The sequence below is a fragment of the Styela clava genome, chromosome 9 (assembly GCF_964204865.1).
Source record: "Styela clava chromosome 9, kaStyClav1.hap1.2, whole genome shotgun sequence".
Classification (NCBI taxonomy): Eukaryota; Metazoa; Chordata; class Ascidiacea; order Stolidobranchia; family Styelidae; genus Styela; species Styela clava.
In genome coordinates, this window is record NC_135258.1 from 10040980 (window position 1) to 10060746 (window position 19767).

The 19767-nt window shown below is 34.2% G+C and overlaps 2 protein-coding genes and 1 pseudogene across 3 annotated transcripts; all 3 read left to right on the top strand.

The window, feature by feature from the left end:
- The first annotated feature begins 166 nt into the window (after window positions 1–166).
- Window positions 167–6915, top strand: LOC120339524 (uncharacterized). The gene is made up of 16 exons (XM_039407669.2): window positions 167–286; window positions 778–815; window positions 897–974; window positions 1157–1290; window positions 1513–1707; window positions 2145–2502; window positions 2977–3142; window positions 3403–3522; window positions 3964–4019; window positions 4370–4642; window positions 4731–4868; window positions 4962–5175; window positions 5578–5755; window positions 5821–6069; window positions 6348–6543; window positions 6626–6915. The coding sequence occupies exons 1-16, from the start codon at window positions 255–257 to the stop codon at window positions 6745–6747; spliced, it is 2547 nt and encodes an 848-aa protein (XP_039263603.2). The 5' UTR covers window positions 167–254; the 3' UTR covers window positions 6748–6915.
- Window positions 6916–8619: 1704 nt separating this feature from the next.
- On the top strand, window positions 8620–15373 carry LOC120339991 (broad substrate specificity ATP-binding cassette transporter ABCG2-like). The gene is made up of 16 exons (XM_039408242.2): window positions 8620–9007; window positions 9249–9308; window positions 9455–9569; window positions 9799–9951; window positions 10150–10307; window positions 10459–10610; window positions 10938–11048; window positions 11282–11401; window positions 11918–12042; window positions 13126–13208; window positions 13403–13492; window positions 13791–13915; window positions 13998–14152; window positions 14324–14413; window positions 14488–14561; window positions 14809–15373. Exons 1-16 carry the CDS (start codon window positions 8748–8750, stop codon window positions 14978–14980), a joined length of 2043 nt encoding a protein of 680 aa, XP_039264176.2. The 5' UTR covers window positions 8620–8747; the 3' UTR covers window positions 14981–15373.
- A 2194-nt stretch (window positions 15374–17567) lies between these two features.
- Window positions 17568–19625, top strand: LOC120339990 (uncharacterized; annotated as a pseudogene). The gene is made up of 4 exons (XR_013477828.1): window positions 17568–17899; window positions 18594–18744; window positions 19033–19139; window positions 19357–19625. The product of XR_013477828.1 is annotated as an uncharacterized LOC120339990 (transcript).
- Window positions 19626–19767: the final 142 nt, after the last annotated feature.

Genomic DNA, 19767 nt, shown 5'->3' on the forward strand with positions numbered 1-19767 from the left:
AGCCGAGGGAATAAATATGTAAATCCCATTCTAAAAAGGTTGTGCTTTCCTCGGCGCTGTTCGAAAACAAACCAAATAATATTGCCTCCAATTATTACACTTTCGTCTGTTTACACGATGATTATCAACACGCTGCAAGATACACCAGATGTTGTGTCTTTACCCTTGACAAATCATTCTGTTTCAACGGTGTTGTAGCTTGGTTGGTAGTTCGTTACGGTTTGTTATATATTTTGGTGAATCGTTTCATCCATATGTTTCATCCGGTTGCAATGATATATTTAAAGTAAGCACGTTTTTATTAAGTTTGGTGTCGTTTTCATTTATTTATTTCGAAATGATTTCCCCACCAACTCAATATTAACGACTTCGCTGGTATTCCAAATAACCTAAAACATCGTAGTATAGTTAAGATTATTGTGCTGAAAGTAACCTCAGGGTTGTATCCCTCGTTCTCCGGGGAATGCTCGTTTCAAAAAGTTTCGCGTTCGAAGTTAAGTTCTTGCTTCTTGGTTATCCCGTTTGTTTGGGTCGCGTCGTACAATGGTCACTATGTATTTGTGGCGGTGGGGAAGTTTGATGGTCGCCGGAATTAAACTGCTTATATTACGATCTTGCCATATTGTCACCTAGCTGACATGATAAGCTGGGGTATATTTGCCAAGACTGCATTTTTGTTAAGTATGCTCTTTTTCATTTCGAGATTTATATTCTTGGCTAGTGATTAAAAAACAATTTTATGACTATGCTTTTTATCAAACAATTTTTTTTTCACAGGATTTTCATCGGTTTGGTTATTTGTTGTTCAGTTAACGGTGAGAGCATTCTTTTAAGTATACTTTGTTATGTTGATCTTAGCTAAGCTGTAAAACATCATTTATCGACATTATTTTTAGGTTCTTTGTACACCGAATATATATCGGGACGTTCACTTTACAGACCTTCCATGGAAAATAAGCCAATCATGGGCACAGGTATGTCTAAAATCGATGGTGATACAATTGCTCAACTTGAATTTCTCAATTCTTGCATGTTATCTGTTGAAGTCGTAATTGCAAAATATTTTTCAAATTAAAAAAATTTGAATAAGTGTTGAAATATATTGTACTTTTGTATGGGTTAAAAATGATAAAAAAAACTTGTTAATTTTTTACAGATGCAATAACTAAAAAAAAGTTGTTAGACGTTTTATTTGTTGTTGATATATCACGAGCCGCAACTATAACAGACTTGAAAAACTTCATTATCCACACAACAAGAGTTCTTGAATTAGAGGCGACAAAAACGAAGGTAAACGACACAAATGATAACTTAAGCCTTTCCCCTTGAACTCGTAATAGAGCAATAAAAATCTTTCAACGACGTAGAAGCGACTTATTTTTTACAAGGTTTCATAAAATATGATATTCAATGTCCTTAAACATTTACTGTTCATCCCATTAATCCTTGTATGATTATCTTTGAACGTTATGTCTTCCTGTCTTAATATTTATGTTTTCATATTATAAATAGATTGGCGTCTTATCGATTCCGTTAAATGGAGCAAAGCAAATCAAATTGAAAGAAGGCATAGACCACAAAATATTCATCAATTTGGTGAAGCAAAGACTCACTACGGAACAACAATTGTTCGACCTGAACAATGTGCCAAAGCTCATTCCCATAAAAATGAGCGTGGCCGAAGGAGGACGCGCAGATGCAAAGAAGGTATCCGCTTTGTTGTGCAATAACTTATTATTTTTCCTCTCGTGTCTGGCTGTTCAAAAAAGCAGCACTTGGTACAAGGAAAAAGTTTTGGGAACGATTTTAATTTTATCCAAGCTGTTCTGTAATGATGGGTAATGCCCTTAACTGTGATTCGTGCAACTGTGTGCTCAATAGTTTTGTTTTGGTGTATTCACTTATTAATTGTAAAAATTCTATGAATCGCATGTGGATAATTTGAACATTCGCAAGTTAAATGTAGATTGCGCTGTTTTTGAACAATGGATGTCACAATGTTATAGGATACATGTAGGCTACATACTCTAGGCTTCTTCATCAGTCTGTGCGGAATGGCAAGAACACAGGTAGTCTGAGATAGAAACTAAACTAAGAATAAAAGATCATTTATTAGAATGCATAACATCCTGTTTATTTTTTAGATTGTAATCATTGTGGCAGCTTCTTTTCCATCGCTCGCTGCTGTAAAATCTGATTTGTTAAGTCTAAAGAACAAAGGGTACATATTCTTCATAGTCGGTCTGACCCAAAATTCTGTTGCCTCTATTCCCGACCTTAAAAGTTTGGTAAAGGATTCAAAGACTGATCATCTTCAACTTGATGCATACCGTCTGCTGACCACAGATAAAATTAACGAAGCAATAATCAAGGCATGTGGTAGGGATCCCTGTCTACCAAACCTTTGCACTAATAGAGGAGAATGCGTTTCAACTGCCTTGCCACCGGGCTATAAATGTAATTGCCCTGTTGGGAGAAAAGGAACCTTGTGCCAATTGAAGGGTGAGTTTGTATTTAATGAAAGTAATAAAAGTCTTCTTGCGTACCCGTATTTGAGATTATAGTGGGCTTTAAAGCGAGTGTCTTTCTACGTTCTGCTAAATGAAAAGTCTGTGAGTGTCAATGTAAGCTGATCTATCCTACTCGACGTCGCTCAAAGATGTGAGGCAACTAAACTCAAAACTTGTGATGACTTAATACAGTGGCTAGAATCTAATTGTTACCATGGAAAATATTTCATTGTGATTTTTATTAATTTGTTTCAAAATATGACTATGCGATCTTATATTTTGAAAATATTTTTTAATTTTTAATTTTTTTTATTCTGAACGTGAAATCAATAGGTAATTCAATTGCATCTATATTAGTCATCGCGAGTCAGTCACGTCGAACATTCACCCTTTGTAGCATCTCATTCAGTTCGTTTTTTCAAATAAAGCGATGGGGAGGTATATAACCAATTGCTTGCACTTTTAGATAAATGCAACCCGAATCCATGCAACGGTGGGATTTGCGTAGACCCTCCTAACGATCCGAAAGTGGACTGCACATGTTTAGCCGGAAGAACAGGGGACTTTTGTGAGAAACTAACATGTACTCCAAATTATTGTAAAAACAATGGAAAATGTAACGACATATCAGGGTAAGATTATGTAGCATTTGTCAAAATCAAAATTGCTGCAGTCGTATTTCTAAATTTCCCGTTACTTATAATTGCGCATAAATTCGTCCGTCGTCAAAGAACCAGACCTGAAATTGTTTCATTAAAACCCGTGGATTAGGTCGAACGTTAAATCGGTAATGATATAAAAAAAAAAAAGTCGTTGGCAAAGTATATTCAAATAAACCGAAATTGAAATTCAAGGCATAAATTTACAATTTTCATCACTAACCTTTTTTAAGGAAACCAATCTGCAAGTGTGTTACTCGTTTCCTTCCGCCGAGGTGCGAAAAATCGAGACCTAACCCGTGCAATCCTACAACTTGCAAAAACGGTGCAACATGCAAGCCTTCACTTGACTGGTATGTTTCCATAACTTTGTGATAGTAGATATATAGAGTAGCTCACTGACGTAGCTAAGTCAGCTTAAGTCTTCGTAACTTGAAACTGATCCAATTGCTTGGAAGTTACGTGCTCAAAAGTAAGCTGGTAATATACCGATAGCAATCTAACGGTTTCTATTAATTTTAGCCCGGTATCTCTTTGTCAGGTTTAATTTTATTCCTGCTGTACCAGATGGACAGTGCCTATTATCAATCTATTGCAACCTATTGCGTATCATGAATCGTCCGGAATCAATTTCTAGAGTTCATACATATGTGGAGGGGATGCCACGTTACGGACTACGCTCGATAATAAAATTTATAAGAACGGTTTTCAAGTTATGTAAAATTACGCTCTTTTAGGAAGGTAATGATAACTACTGAAGAAAATAACCTTACTGAGTATCATTTTTATTCTAGGAGATCTTACACTTGTCGTCCCTGTAAAGCTGGCTTCACTGGACGACATTGTGAAAGTGAGATATGCCTTATTCAATTCCATCTGTTGCGCTAGTTTTATATCAAAATATACAAGTATTTTTGTGATTAAGGAAGCCTAGATGAAATTGAAGACTTGTCTTAGTGTTTATATTTGTGTTGGGGAACTTCCAAGTTGTCATTCTCTGCGACGAAATAAAGATCCGCTTCATGGTAGCAATAAAATGACAAACTTAATAAAATTTGCCTCATAGTAACAGCATTGTCAGGGTTTTGTACCTAATTGGATGATTTGAATTGTATATATTTTGGTAAATGAATTCCATGCAAACATACTTATACTCGCATATTTTTAACTACTTAATTGCTTTTTCTTCGTATTATACAGCACCGGTTGTCAAGACATATTGTCAGTCGAATCCAACTATTTGTCAGAACAATGGCAAGTGCTCAGACTGGGGCACAACAAATAACTTCATGTGCGATTGTTCCGGTACAAAATGCGGTGGAAAAAAATGCCAGATGTGCCAAAGAACGCCATTGAATTCGTGTTCGCCGAATCCATGTAAAGGAAATTGCGTTTGTCAGTTGTCGAACACTCATGAGTCCGGCTATAAATGCATTAGTCCTTCTGGATTACTAGGAAAAGACTGTACTCTTGGTAATACTTTTTGTGGCTTTTTGAGCCGCTGTTATCGAGACTCGTTAATTTTGGAAAAATATATGTTCTAAGATGTCTTTTTGTGTAGGTCGGCCCGCTATTCAATGTCTACCTACAAGTATATCTATAGCACTGTCTGCTCAAACTATCAATGGCTACCAACAAGGACAATCTAATGTGTTGTTAATTGTCGGACCTCAGTACAACCACCCAACTGCTTGTTCGAGTAAGTAATTAATTTCTTCGCAGGTTCCCAGCATAACAAAACTAGATGTTATTTCTAAAGTATTTTTCCACGACGCTGTAAATGTGTTTTCAGTGACAAGAGATGCTAGTGGAAATTACCAGACTACAATTCCTCTGAGCGGATGTGGTTCCTCTTCGGTGAATGGAAACAGTGGAATCACGGAAGTTTCAAACTATGTTTGGCTCAAAAGTGTCAATACAGCATTTGACTTTCCGATTCCTATCTTCAAATTCACTTGTCGATACGAGTTGAACGACTACAAAGTGATTACTTCCTTAAAACCCGGGTAGGTGATTTAAAGCAAATAGACGGCTAGTTATTGATAATCTTGCTGCGAAAAAATATTGATAATCAAACTACTGGAATCTGATTTTTTCGGTTGTTGTAAATACTGTGGAAAGGTCTGAAATAATAATTTCGTATTACATTATTTTATATGGCTGGGCTCCACAAAACTTGTTGTTTCACATATTATAATTCAGCACTATATTTTTGAAAATTATTGCTTTTTACGTAGTTTAGTCAGATTCTGAATAATAGCATTCTTTTGTTTTTCTCTCCAGTAGAAATTCAAATATGAAACTGAAGTATGTTCATTAAAATGGCCCTTAGTAAAAATTGGTTGCGAGTTTTTGCAATTCATTTTTTCAAGGTGAATAGCTTTTTAAAATTGATATTTCATTTCTAGACTGGCAGTCGCACAAACAATATCTTCCAAAAATTCGTTGAGGCCTACAGTCACGTTATGTAAATCTGCATCTTGTCCTCAGGCTTGTCCTGCGAGCCTGAAAGTTTCTGATCGGGCAATTTATACTGTTGGACAGAAGATACATCTCGAACTTGCATTAGGACAATTGATATCTCAGGTAACTGCTTTTTTAACTAACTTGCATACTCGGATTCTATTTAAACTCGATTATTACGTGCGCAGGTCAGTGCCTCAGAAGTTACATCAGTGCATCAACTCACCATATCTTGTTCTTCTGTACCTAACGTTGGAACGCAAATTATACTCGTATCAGCTGGATGTTTGACGAATAGTCCAAAATTTCCGATCGAACTTCGTCGAAGTGGGATTTCAGACAAAGCTTGTGTATCGATCAAAGTTCCAGTCATTAAAACATGTTCTGAAATCTACATACGAGCTCATTTACAATCGTGCGCATCCTCTGCACGGGAGGTAATTTAATCATTTATTTTTTGTGCGTAGTTGCGACTGTTTTTAGATTAATAAGAGTTCTTATGGGAGAACATCGAATACATGAAACTCCAAAAAAGATCTAAAATGAGATGTAATGATATTAAAATGAATATAATTGTGGATATTCTATTCTGGGCGGCATATCGGTTACTTTGGTTTTGGTATGTTATATTCGAAATCTAGACTGTTTGTTTATAGGTTGTTTATAATTTGCAAAAAAAAACGTTTCAAAGCAGACCATTCATTGTTGTGTACAGTTGTGTCCTGATCGCTCGTCCTATTCATGTGCGACTCAAACCGGTAAGAGAAAAAGACGAAATACTGATGAAGACGGTGGCACCATCCTCATTGGACCACTGGTGATTGTCAATGGCTCGAGAGGTCTCGCGTCCGTTGAACTGTACATGAACAACAAGCATTCGAATGTTTCGGTTGATAAAATAATTTTGCAAGGTAGTAAATATTTTGTATAATATTATTCACACTAGGATTGCTCGTACAAAGCATAAAAATTCCGTTTTTTTTTCAATTCTAGATGATTTTGAGACTTCTGCGTTTCCAGCCGTTGGAACAACAATGTTGTGGATTATCTTAATTGTTGTTGTCGGTTTATCTTTAGGACTTGTACTTCGTTTGTTAAGCTTGCGTCGTTGGTAAATTGCTTTGGGGTTATTATTCTAGTGTACATAATTTTATTTGTATATATGTTTTTTCTCTTATACATAACTTTTGCTTATTTTACTATTAATATTAATTTACTATTACTATTTTATTTTAATGCATGTTGTATTGTACAACTAGCCGAGAATAAAGTTGATAACCACGTTTATGATTATTAAAGAATAGCGATCGTTGGAGGTACGTACTCTAATCTGGTATACAAAGCAGTGACCAAGTGCTCGTTTTGAAATAAAGTCGCAAAAGCTACATGGCTGAATATCGCGCAGATAAGCTTTGAAAAGTTTTTATTTGTAAGTTTACCATTCTCGTACAATACCCAAACGAGCGTCTCTGAACGTTTTGTAATATATTTCATGCTTGATAATTTTCGATGGGGCTGTAAATTACCGTTCCTACTGTATTTCGGATCGTTTACAGCCCATGTTATTGTTGTAATCGATGGCAGACCTCATATTTTATCAAAGGGCAAGTTTTTGAATTTTTTTTAAATGGCTCTGAAATATTGTGGTCTTCGCCACTGAATGGATTACTCGTCTTCGAAGAATAAAACTTGCCATAATGGTTTGTGACCATGTGAAAATAGTGGCTTAATTATTGGCTTTTCGGAAGCGTCGTTTTATGGTAATGAACTACAAAAAATATCTTCATGCCGCTATGTAGAGGGAAGAGTAGGCCCTTACCCTGGCTTATTCACATCGATCTCTTGGAAGTTATGATTAGAATAACATTAGTGTATATATGTATTAAATGCAAATTTTAGATAATTGCCAGTTTTGTGGAACATGAAACTACATATTCGAGAAAATCTCATGACTAAATACAGAAAATAAATTATTGTTATATAAGTGAAAACACTGAGCGACCGCCGTGTTTTAAAACGGTGAGTTCACAAGACTGCTGTGTACATTAGAAACTTCTAACATCTTGGATATTTCATAAGACTGTGTTAGCCCCGTCGACTATTGATCCCAGTGTGTGGTGACCTCTACTGTTCCGAAAATTATTTATTATATAACGTTGCTTATGTTACGTATAGCTATAGCATGGTCGCATTGTTCATTGATTCCACCATGAGTTGTGTTACCGAACGAGTTTCTATGGCATCTCACGCTGATCATAAAAATATTTATTATATAACGTTACCTAAATGATGTTTCTAGCATGATCGCATTGTTCATTGAAAACAACTAATCCCGATTTTAATATTTTATCTACGAACCAAGTAGGTATGTATATATGCGGGATCAAGCATGAACCAATAAGAGTATAGGCATCACAGGTTTATGACTAACAGTGTAGGTACATTCGACCTTTTGTTTACCAAGATAACAAGGAGGTAAATGAACCAATGAATTTATCTTATGTAACGTTACGAGACCCATGCCATACCAAAACACACGTACGGTTTTTGTTAATATTTAATTAGAATACTCGATCTGAAAATTTCATATCGCAAACCACGTTCAGAAATTGGCCAACGCAACACTAGCATGTAGCGCTCTCCTGACTGTGAGTATCATGACTGGGGCATGGACGCTGTATTTGTTTTCCTATCGTTGACGAGTTGTCAAATAACTACGGGATATTATGTTACGTAATTTTTCACTCAAATGCTGTTTGATATTACTGGTCAGAGTTAGCTGTTTTGGAGTTTTATGTAACCATCCGTAATATTCAAAATTTAGAGACATAGAAATATGTTACGTAAAAATGGAAAAGTATATATGATTCATACCGGGCCAATTTACCCGTCATATTCATGGATTAGGATCTAGCAAGAAGGCTTGACCGTTTGGAGTCAGGGAGTTGGATTATAGTTTCAGAATTGAATTATTCACTATCGATTCATCCAGAAGAGTATAAAATTGAGTTGAAATACTTGCTTCTTTGTTGGCATTTTGTATCAAACGTTGTAATCATGTAATTTTAACTTTTTTTCTATCTGTAGAAATAATAAGTTGCTAAACTCTACATTTATGAGGTTTAGCAGTAAAAGAAAAAGCTACACTCTTGATCTCAGCGATATGAGTGGAAACGGTATAGAAATGGTCACAAGATTCAGCAGCAAAGTAGGAATGACTTCAGATAATGGAGTTGTTGAGGAAGGTCGACAAAACAACAATGAACGAGGAGCAGTGATCAGTTTTCACAATGTGTATTATAGCGTTCAAACGAAAGAAGGATGCTGTACTACTTGTAAGGAAGGCACAAAAAAGGAAATTATAAAAGGAATCAGGTACAATACAACAAAAATATCTTATTTGACACAACGTGATGCGTATTTATTGATAATTGCATATCTTAAATGAGTGAGAGTGAATCTGTAATAGTGGCTAAACGTAAGTAATCAGGTTTAGTTTCAAAGTACAGTTTTTTCATGAGAGTTGATGCGATGTAAATTATATATGTGCTAAATATATATACATCTATTTGTTAGGCTTTGAAATAATTCATATTTTATGTTCAATTATTTTTAGCGGAATCATGAAACCTGGGCTAAACGCAATTATGGGACCAACCGGAAGCGGAAAGTCATCGTAAGTGATTTTCACAATACAAACACTAACTATCGTATTCTATCGTCCTCAGTGAATAAGTTTCATTCATCTCCTATTGTTTTTCAATAAATCAAATTGGGTTGTAGCAAGGCCTGCATTATTGTATGTATATATATATAATTTAGGTTGCTGGATATTCTTGCTGGCAGAAAAGATCCTGCTGGACTTGATGGTCTCCTATTGGTAAACGGTTCTCTTCCTCCGTCGGATTTTAGAAGAATTAGTGGATATGTAGTACAAGTAAGAGGCATAAGATTGTTAGACACAAAGGGAAATAGAAATAAATTTTGCTTATGTGGCGACGTTCGTTTTGTTGTTATTAGTTTCAATGACACAAAGATCTTTTTCTGCCTGAGTAAATATTTAATCCCTGACAAAAAAAAAACGAATTCAATATCTAGCTAGCTATTTATAAAATGGTTTCAATAAATAGTGATAGGTAACAATTCATTTGACTGTTCGATTTTAGAATGATGTTATAATGGGAACACTGACAGTTCGAGAATGTCTCTGGTTTTCCGCAAATTTACGTTTGCCAAGATCAATATCAAAACAGGAGAAGGAAAGAAGAATAGATAGAATTTTGAACGAACTTGGACTGACAGAATGTGCGGATACCAAGGTAATTTTGAAAAATGATTATGAAGATTTTACTTATGGCATACATATATATATTTGTATATCACCCATGTAAACAACACTGTCATAAATTGTACTGCTATGTAATAATGTACCACAATTTTATCTTCTTAAACACTAAAAAGCAAGTAATTTTAGTAGGTAAATGCTAGTAAATTATCGTTATTTGGTTATTGTTTAGGTTGGTACCACTCTCATTCGTGGCGTATCAGGAGGCGAACGTAAGCGAACAGCTATTGGAATTGAACTAATCACTGAACCAACTGTATTATTCCTCGATGAACCAACAACCGGTTTGGATGCTTCAACAGCCAATGCCGTTATGACATTGCTGAAAAGGTACCACTTTTAATGCTTCAGAATGAAAGCTTTAGCCTAAAAATACGTCAGAACTCAGAAGTTCATGAAGCAATAAGTCAGAAGCAATAATGTAGTTACAATTCAAGCCAGACTATGGCATATCTCTGAATTTTACATTTTTGTATTTCAGGCTTTCAGAACGTGGAAGAACGATTATCTGTTCAATTCATCAGCCGAGATTCAGTATTTATCGTTTATTTGATTCATTGACGCTCTTGTCTCTTGGTCGAATGGCTTACCACGGACCGTCAAGCAGAGCACTTCCGTATTTTTCAGAGCTCGGTAACAAGAATCATGAAATATGTATATTGAATCAAAAATCACTGAATACGCACTTAGAAAATGACAATGCATGAGTTAAAGAATCGTTATCGGTTGTAAATGCTAAAACTATCACCATGGTACAAATAAAATAATGGAAGTGGAATACAAATATTTCGAATTTAATAACTTTATATTCTGAGTTGAATTTGTGCTTATAAACGAACGCATAATAATTACGTACTTCTTATCAAATATTCTTTATCAACGTTTTTATTTAAAGAGCTTATTTGTAAAATTGTACTGATGGTACTTGATTACTTATTCTGATTTATTTGCCATTCTTAGGGTTTCAGTGCGAGGAACATAATAATCCAGCAGATTTTTTCCTTGACGTGATTAACGGAGATTCGACAGCTATATCCGAATATCAATCTACAAAAGAAAATATCGATAATGGTAACTTATTCTTTGGACTTGATTTCAATACGCTTAGACTAATTCCCAACTCTAAATGAAATCTCAGCGGTTAACATAGTACTTTTAGTTGTACGAAAGGTCAATAAAGGCAATTTTATCACATATTTTGGCTCTCTTACGTGGAGCGCCTTTGTAGACTCGTTGTTTGAATTTAATTTTTAACTTATAAATATTTCATTGAAAAATAACACAAGTTAATTTTATAACTGCAGATGGAATGGAAGAACCCAAATCGAACAGTACATCAGAAGAACTAAGTAATTCCTTTGTGGAAAGCGATATTCAAAAAGAATGTAAAGCGGAATTAGCTGTGATAGAAAAGAGGTTTGAAAGTAAGATTTCATTTTTTACGTAATAATACTTTTTTGGGTACTCCCGTAGTATGTGTACCAGGTTAGGGTAAGGCCATAATTTTATTCCAATTTTCCGTATTTTAGTTCTATTAATAGTTCGGGGACTGTCTATGTTATCCAGGTGAATATATCCCTTGCCCATAGGTTTCAGTCCCTTTACGCAAATTGATGTAAAGTAGACGAACTAAATTAGAACTCCATATTGGAATTCTGGAGCGCCCTTATTGTATTTCCTGGTTTAAACAACGCAGATCACTAGTGCATATAATGTAATAATATATAATTTGCATTGACGGTAAATAATAATCGTATTAAGACTACCGTTTATATATATATATATATATATATATGTACATCATTTTTGCCCAAATGCCTGCGAGTTGATCAATTAATAAAAGTATTTTTTTCGCCTAATTTGTTTTACATTTTTAATCCTGTAACATCTTTAAGTTCAAGAAATCCTTAAGTATTACATGATATTTCCTTCTTTTGAAGCTGTTGGTAAACATACTGTGAGAGGAGGCGATGCATACGTAACGCCGTTTTACTATCAATTTGGAATGTTGAGCCAAAGAGCTTTCAGAAATATAATCCGAAATCCGATTGCTTCTGTGGGAAATGTAAGTTTAAGTATAAGTGTTTCAGTAATCCTGAGTTTCAATCACTTTACTACGTTTTACACACTCAAGGATAATTCAAAAGTGATTTTTTGCGTACTCAATTTTACATGTTTCTATTCCTTGTTCACATGTAATATAGCGTTTTTTTTTTATCTATTAACTCGGTTAAGTTATTATATCGTCACGCTAATAACCGAATTGCGTAAGTCATTTTTAGCAGTTTTGAGAAAAACGTAAAAAACTTCCTAATGATTTTGTTATGCAATTGAGAGTCAATAATTTGCCATGGTTCAATTTTTTGATCGTAGCCGGATTTAAGTTAATTTGTATGACGCAGTTAAGTGACGTCATAATGGCGCACTGTGACTTAGGCAGAAATGTGTCTATGACTTGGGGACATACGCAATTTTGCAACTTCACTATATGCACCAGTCCTGAAAACCAAACATTCCAAAAACGAATGTAATTCTCAGTATCTACAATGTCTAATCCCCAAAATAGCTAATCAGTTTCAATTACATTATTTTTTATGTTTAAAAATATATATTTCATCAATATAACACGTTCTGCACACCCACCGAAATAAGACTAAGATTTAATATAAAGAATAAAACAGCAATGCACCCAATATAAAAGCCAACCAAGGTAAATTGGACTCGGACAGTGAATATCACAAGTGCACGTCTTCCTATACTGTAGTAAAAATTCAAATTAATACGCGCTAAGCTAGAACCCGAGATGCAAAAACTCGAAAATACTTCGCCGAGGTTATTTTGCCTTTGTGACGTCACAATAGTCCCGCGGTAACAATGATAATTCATTATGACGAAACAATTGTACAAATGTGCATGTCATACTAAATCTCCATTTTTATGGGTTTCGGAATTCCTAAAATAAAATCTGAGTTAACAGACAGGTGCGCAGCATTACATAAATACCTATTCTATAAAAAACTCAAAATCGCCAAAAATGACTTACGCAATTCGGTTATTATCGTGACGATATTCTATATTTCTCGTGATTACACACACTACTGGTGGAGTAAATTAGATAATTATTAATTTGTTACCAATTTCATTTTAGCTTGTTCTCAACTTGATTATCGGAGTCATCTTTGGCGCTCTCTATTATCAACTTGATTACACTCTCACAGGTGTTCAAAACAGGTAGGAGGAACATTTATTTAAAATGAAACAAAATATGAATTAATATGTCTATTATAAAAATACTTTTATTGAGATATAGACATAGCCACTCCTAATGTTTTGAAGAATGGTATAGTCTTGTTTTGTTTGGTAAAATTATTTCATACCTTGAACACTTGTCAGTTCGTTATTTATAATTTTTACATTGTTTCCAGACTGGGGGTGTTATTCTTCATCACAACTAATCTTTTATTCGGTGCCATCAGTTCTTTGGAGTTATTTGTACAAGAAAGAGATATATTTATGTAAGTATTTTAGTTAAGTCATCTGGATAATAATTTCAATCGTATGTTTATGTCACATATTTTAAAAGCGTATTTATGTTGGTGAAAGAAACCTTGATTATGTTGGTTAGGTGCAGCATATCCAGAAGAAGGCTAGTTTTCTTGCAACTTCCAAACCTTTGAGTACATTCTGATAGCCATCATCAAGTAATAGTAGGGTGGGAAAGACTAAGCTGTTTAATATATCTATAGATTACAGCAAAAACTAAGAGGTAAAACATTACCAATACTTATATATTTACTCCATTTATATTTCCAGCCATGAATACGTGTCTGGTTATTATCGTATCATCGCTTATTTCCTCGCCAAGATGACAGCAGATTTGATACCAATGAGAACGGTTGCTCCCATTATCTTCTGTTCCGTTACTTATTGGATGGTTGGTAAGTATTAGCCACAAATGTATGAGCTTGCACGATATTTACATCAATAAAATGAAACAATAATATTTTATTCATGATGCAGGTTTGAAACCCGAAGCAGGAGCATTTTTCTTTTTCATGTTGGTCGTGTTACTGACTGGTTATGCATCAGTATCAATTGGATTGTTTTACTCTTCTTCATTCGAAACATTTGGTGTTGCAACGTTATTCCTCACAATGACTTATGTATTTTCTATTGTAAGTAGAATCATTATTATTTTTGACAGTTGTAATAGCGCTTACTATTGTACTATTAGTTTTTATTTTGCTACTAGCAAGTGACTTAAACATATTATCGATTACTATTATTAGTTTAATAACCCAAAGTTTCGTGCAATATAAAATAATTATAAATATATTTCACTCTAGATATTTGCTGGGTTACTGGTCAACATCAATTCTATTTTTCCTTGGCTGGCTTGGCTGGAATATCTCAGTATCGCCAGATACAGCTTTGTGGTAAGTCGTTGTTTGCTTCAATCTGTTAGAATATTGAAAACAAAAGTTATTGTATGTTCAAAATTTATTACCAGGGTATGTCTATAAATGAACTAAGAGGTGAAAACTACACTTCATGCAGCACAGGAGCTCTGGGTAACGAGGTTTGGTAAGTTCATATACATTTTTCTTTTTTCCGTGGCCGTTGAATGCCTTAAGAAATTAAAGGGCAAATATACCAATCTAGACAAAAAAAAATGAACTCCCGAAGTGTACAGAAATAGGTATGTAAGATATATAAAAGCAACCTTTGTCAACTATTTTCTAATCAATTTTTCGAGGCTCTAGCTGTTTGTTATTTACGAAGTAGACAAAAAATGGCTCAAATCGACGATAATTTACTTTTATGTTTACAGCACCATTACAACTGGAGATGATATTTTGGTGAACAACTTAGCAATTGGTACGAAAGGCGAGCCAATCACCGACTGGGATCAATGGCAAAACGTTGTTGCACTCGGATCCATAGCATTGGGAATGTTTACACTAACATATGTGCAGTTAGTTCGAATGAAAACCTACACCTGAAATTTGAAAGTTGACCAACGCGGAAAAATTAAAATATTTACGAGCTGCAATTTTATGGATTATTCAGAACCAGGTCGATATGGTTCGACTGTTTTCTTAAGCATAGAAGCTATTATTTTTACAATTTGAAAGCTACGATATTGATACCCTATCAGTTTTAATTATTGGCAATCAAAACCATATTATATCATGTTTAGAATTTCAGTGAGATATTGAGACGCTTTCCGAGAAGTAATTTTCCTTTTGAGTAAATACTTAAATAGTGACAAAACCTTTCACGTCGATGATTCATATGTGACAACCCAACTAGTTTTAATTAAAACGACATTAGTATAGCTATGTCTGTTATTGTATGAATACTTTTTACCAATAGATATTTTTTATGATTAGTTTTATAATCTAACTTACTGAATTAAAAGAATTTTATACAATATATGCTTTGCATTGTTTTGAATTTTTACAAAATGGGTGATCTACTCGTAAAATTATTAGCTGCTTGAGTTTAGATGATAAAGCTATAGATGAATTATGAAAAACATTACAGGTTGATACAATACAGGTTGTGGTGAAAACAACTTAATTTTCAGATTATTTATTGCTCCAACTGTGATCTTAATATGATATGTGTAATGTCCGCAACGTACGCTCAGAACAAATCCTCATTAGAGTTTAGTCAGTAATTTGCAATTTTCGCTTGCAAAATCTCTGGCAAAAACTTTGTTTGTTTCCAAACAAGAGCTTATAAAGGTTTGTGATCTCTGAGATATTGCCAACTTGGCAAAAATTCCATAACCATTTTATGAATCCATTAAAGCTATCCTTCCAAGTAATTAAAAATATTTCGTAATATTTCGAGTTGTTTGGATAAAGTGCAAAGTTGACATTCAGATCTGTTTAGAAAACTACTTTGGCTGTACTGGGTGTACACATTCTTGTAATCAATGAAAAAATAATTGCATACGGGCCTCCGTGACCATAGCTGTCGAATTACGGTATTGAAAGTAATTAAAATTTTTATAAATATTTTTATTGTATCTTGAATATACTTTTGCGTTGCATAATTCTCAGTAGACAATTATATAAGTTACGTGAAATTAATACCGTATAATTTGCAAATGTCGTCCACAATTAAAATATGTTAATATTCCGGTCACAGCTAACTTGCAGATTATTATAGAATGATATAACACAAAATAATAAATTTGGGACATCTTTCTCTCACAACAATACAGTCATGCAGCTTCAATTAATAATTTTCGAATTCATCACATCAAAATCAGCCTCTGGATTCTTGCTGACCTTAATATACAGCGTTCCAGTTTGTAGTGCCCCTGATCCGGGTGAGCCGTCATCTTATAAAAAGGGAATTTATGTAACAGCGTATTAAATAAAGCAAAGACTCGTCTAAAAGTTATATCGGATTTAGATATCTGACGATAGTCTCACAAGAGCTATCAATTACATTCAAATACTTTTATAGTTCTGCGTGATTCTCTGGAACCGTTCAAGAATAATAGAATATTTTGCTGTGTCATATCTCAAAGTTAATATTTACTTAGAATAGGCAACGTCATGACAAATCATTTAATAGTGAACTCGTCTCAAAGTACCACAGGCTTCCCAACACGAGCTGCAAGGAACATCTCATTGTTAGATACCGTTAGGCGGGCGCGAGACTCCAATGTTGTCCAGTCACATAATGGGGAGCTTTCGGAATGTAGGTGAACTTACCGCATCCTTCAAATCGTAGAATTGTAGCGCTGTGAGATATGTGTTGATGTGTAACAGCAAATAAAAAACGATCTGATATATGAGAATATTTCAATGAATGAGATTGTACTAAGATGATTTGCAAATGGAGCAGTTTGGCTAATAACAACTCGCATCAATCACTATATATGATCTTATATTATTCCGGTATATGACATATCGCTCAGAGAATGAGGCGAAGCACATCTCTTAAATGCAAATAAAAGAACCAGTACTAGCCCAGTTCCTCTGCTGTTTTATATGTTTTACACAAAATGATTTGTGACATATCGTTCAATTAACACGAAATGACTCACTTTTAACCGTAACGCGACGATTTTTCAAAATACCAAATACCAATCGTTTGTTCATTTTAGGTGGACATATTAAAAATTTTAGAATAGTAAAAGCAATCAGACTGAAGCACGTGGCTTTCTCCGGGGTCTTTGTTGAAATATTATCAACTTTCAAAAGTAGCCTATTGCGATAATATAGGTCCATAAAATAGCGTCATGTGAGAGAAGATCGCCACAACCAATTTTAAAGGGCTGTCCTAAATAAACAAGTTGGTATGAATAAAGTGTTTTTGCTTACTGCAGTCAGAAGTCAATTTGTCTACAACGATTCTTTCTTCGATACGACAAATTAGGTCATTTTGACTCTGTCGCTGTCGCAGATGGAACAAGGAATCACATATGAGGAATCTTTCAATGAGGGGACGGAGGAAAGGTAAAGAAGAAATAGTACCGATAAAGAGCAAGGTTAAAAAGCAATGCATTTATAGTTAGACGAAAAAATTCACTCAATTTTACCAGAATATTGCATTACTATACCTAATCCCTTCTGATTCCAATATTCATTTGTAACTTGCTTTAAAATACTTAATTATAGCTAATACGTAAATATAGCTAATTGTAAAATGAAGGTAATCGTAGCTGGTTTTCCTAAAACCAGGACAAAAACATTGAATTCTGCATTGACGAAACTTGGATACAAAGTGTACGACTACTCAGAAAATGCAATTTATTTGGGAGACGAGTGGAAGAAAATTTTAACAAAACGATGAACAATGAGGATTTCAATAAAATGTACAAAAATGTTGATGCATTTGTTGATTTACCAACGTGTTATTTTGGGGAAGAAATCCATAAGGCTTTTCCAGACGCGAAGGTGCGTGATTGTTTTGCGAATTTTTTATTACATCGTCTATTTAAATCCTTATTTATACATATTTAATATAAGTTGAAACATAGCTTGAGTATATGAATGCTGTAGTAATATAAATATATTTATATAGTATGAATTGATTAAAATTGGTTTAGTCGAAGAATAAAATAATTATTTTAATCAGAGACAAACATACAGAGGGTCCCAAAAGTTAATTGATTAATTAATTTGTGAGTAATATCTGTTAGCCTACATTGGGACCACCCTGCATTGCATATGTATCATTTATTGGACACGTAGTGGACATAGCGATCGTTTCAATATTATGTTGTTATTGTTATTTGTCTCCGTCATTTTTAAAAAATCGCTTTTCTCTTCGAATACAGGACCAATTGCTTTGAAATTTTCAGTGGTTAAAGATAAAATTTTTCTCCAGAAGGCTATTACTTTTTTTTCGCTATGACGTCATCACAATTATTGCCATTGGGTGGCGCTACGTCTTCATATATTTGAGCATAGCTCTCTTGTTCAATAATCAAATTTTCATCCATGGACGTGTGTTGTTAATTGAAGTTGCCAATATTTTATGGACGATGGATAACTATAATTTATTGACTGAATCTAGATTCTAGACCAAGCAGTCTAATTTCATCACCATTTCAAAATATAAACAAAGGTTGATGGGATTTTGTTGTAGATAATCCTCAGTACACGAGAAAATGAAGACGTCTGGTAAAGAAGCCCTGAAAATCAATTTAGAATATCGGAGAATCTAATATCGTACGTAATTTTAATGATACTTTCGCCAACTGCACGGAAAACGTTGACAGACTGCACGTACCCAGCATGTAAGTGACAACAAGTATATCCATTTGACTTATTGGAAGTGGATCTATAGATCGCTGTTAGTATTATGTTGTTGTTAGAATTCTTTTTCACGTTCTTGTTGTTAATCAAATTCGATTTTCGTGTTTTTCGCTTCCGTGTCCATATAGTCCGTTTCCATGCATTTGTGTATTGCTCTCTTGTTACGTAATTGCATGTTGGTCCTGTTGTTCGAATGCCATCAATTTTACGTAATGTAAAATAATGATGCAGATTTAGCATATGATACTTTGTAATTTTGTGTATTATAGCTCGGATTATGTTCGCGATTCCAAATATGCGAACGATCGGGTATAAACCTTTTAATAGAGAACTGCTCAAGTTGAAATATCGTGCACATAACGCACACGTTTTACAGGTATGTATAATGAATTTATTTGAAAAATATCTGAAAATATTTTTACTGCATTACTTTCAATGTACTATGTCATGTAATCATTGCTGAATGCTTCGTTGACGACGATCACAACATACTCCATTTAGGATTTTGAGATATATATGACTTCATAATTAAGACGAGTTTTCGTATGTCTTTCAAGATAATATTTTAAATTAATATTTATTATTTTATACAGAATGCACCCAAAGACAAACTGTTAGTTTACAAAGTGACGGAAGGTTGGGATCCACTTTGTGATTCTCTCGGTGTTTCAATCCCTAGTGAACCCTTTCCACATAAAAACAAAGGCGGAGATATCACCCAAGAGATTATAAGCACACATCAAATTATGCCTAAACTCAAGCAAGAAGTGATGGCTTCATACATACTTTTGACAGCAGGATTCGGAGTTAAGAGGATATTTGTTATACAAATTTGGTCTGAATAAAATTGCATTATTGACTTGCAGAGCGTAACGTTGTAGTCTTACTTTATACCATGGTTATTAAAATCACATCCCTAACTAACTACAAGTTTGCATTATGTGTTTGAAACAACGATTCGATTATTCTATCTATACTGACAAGTCACAAAAATCATGTTAAAT

Excerpts from the sequence above, each read along its gene's own strand:
- LOC120339991 (XM_039408242.2), top strand. The coding sequence starts at position 8,748 with ATGAGGTTTAGCAGTAAAAGAAAAAGCTACACTCTTGATCTCAGCGAT. Across the intron at positions 13,916-13,997 it reads CGTTACTTATTGGATGGTTG|GTTTGAAACCCGAAGCAGGA; the intron begins GTAAGTATTAGC and ends TTCATGATGCAG. Across the intron at positions 14,414-14,487 it reads TCGCCAGATACAGCTTTGTG|GGTATGTCTATAAATGAACT; the intron begins GTAAGTCGTTGT and ends ATTTATTACCAG.
- LOC120339524 (XM_039407669.2), top strand. The coding sequence starts at position 255 with ATGTTTCATCCGGTTGCAATGATATATTTAAA. Across the intron at positions 975-1,156 it reads TAAGCCAATCATGGGCACAG|ATGCAATAACTAAAAAAAAG; the intron begins GTATGTCTAAAA and ends AATTTTTTACAG. Across the intron at positions 1,708-2,144 it reads GACGCGCAGATGCAAAGAAG|ATTGTAATCATTGTGGCAGC; the intron begins GTATCCGCTTTG and ends TTTATTTTTTAG.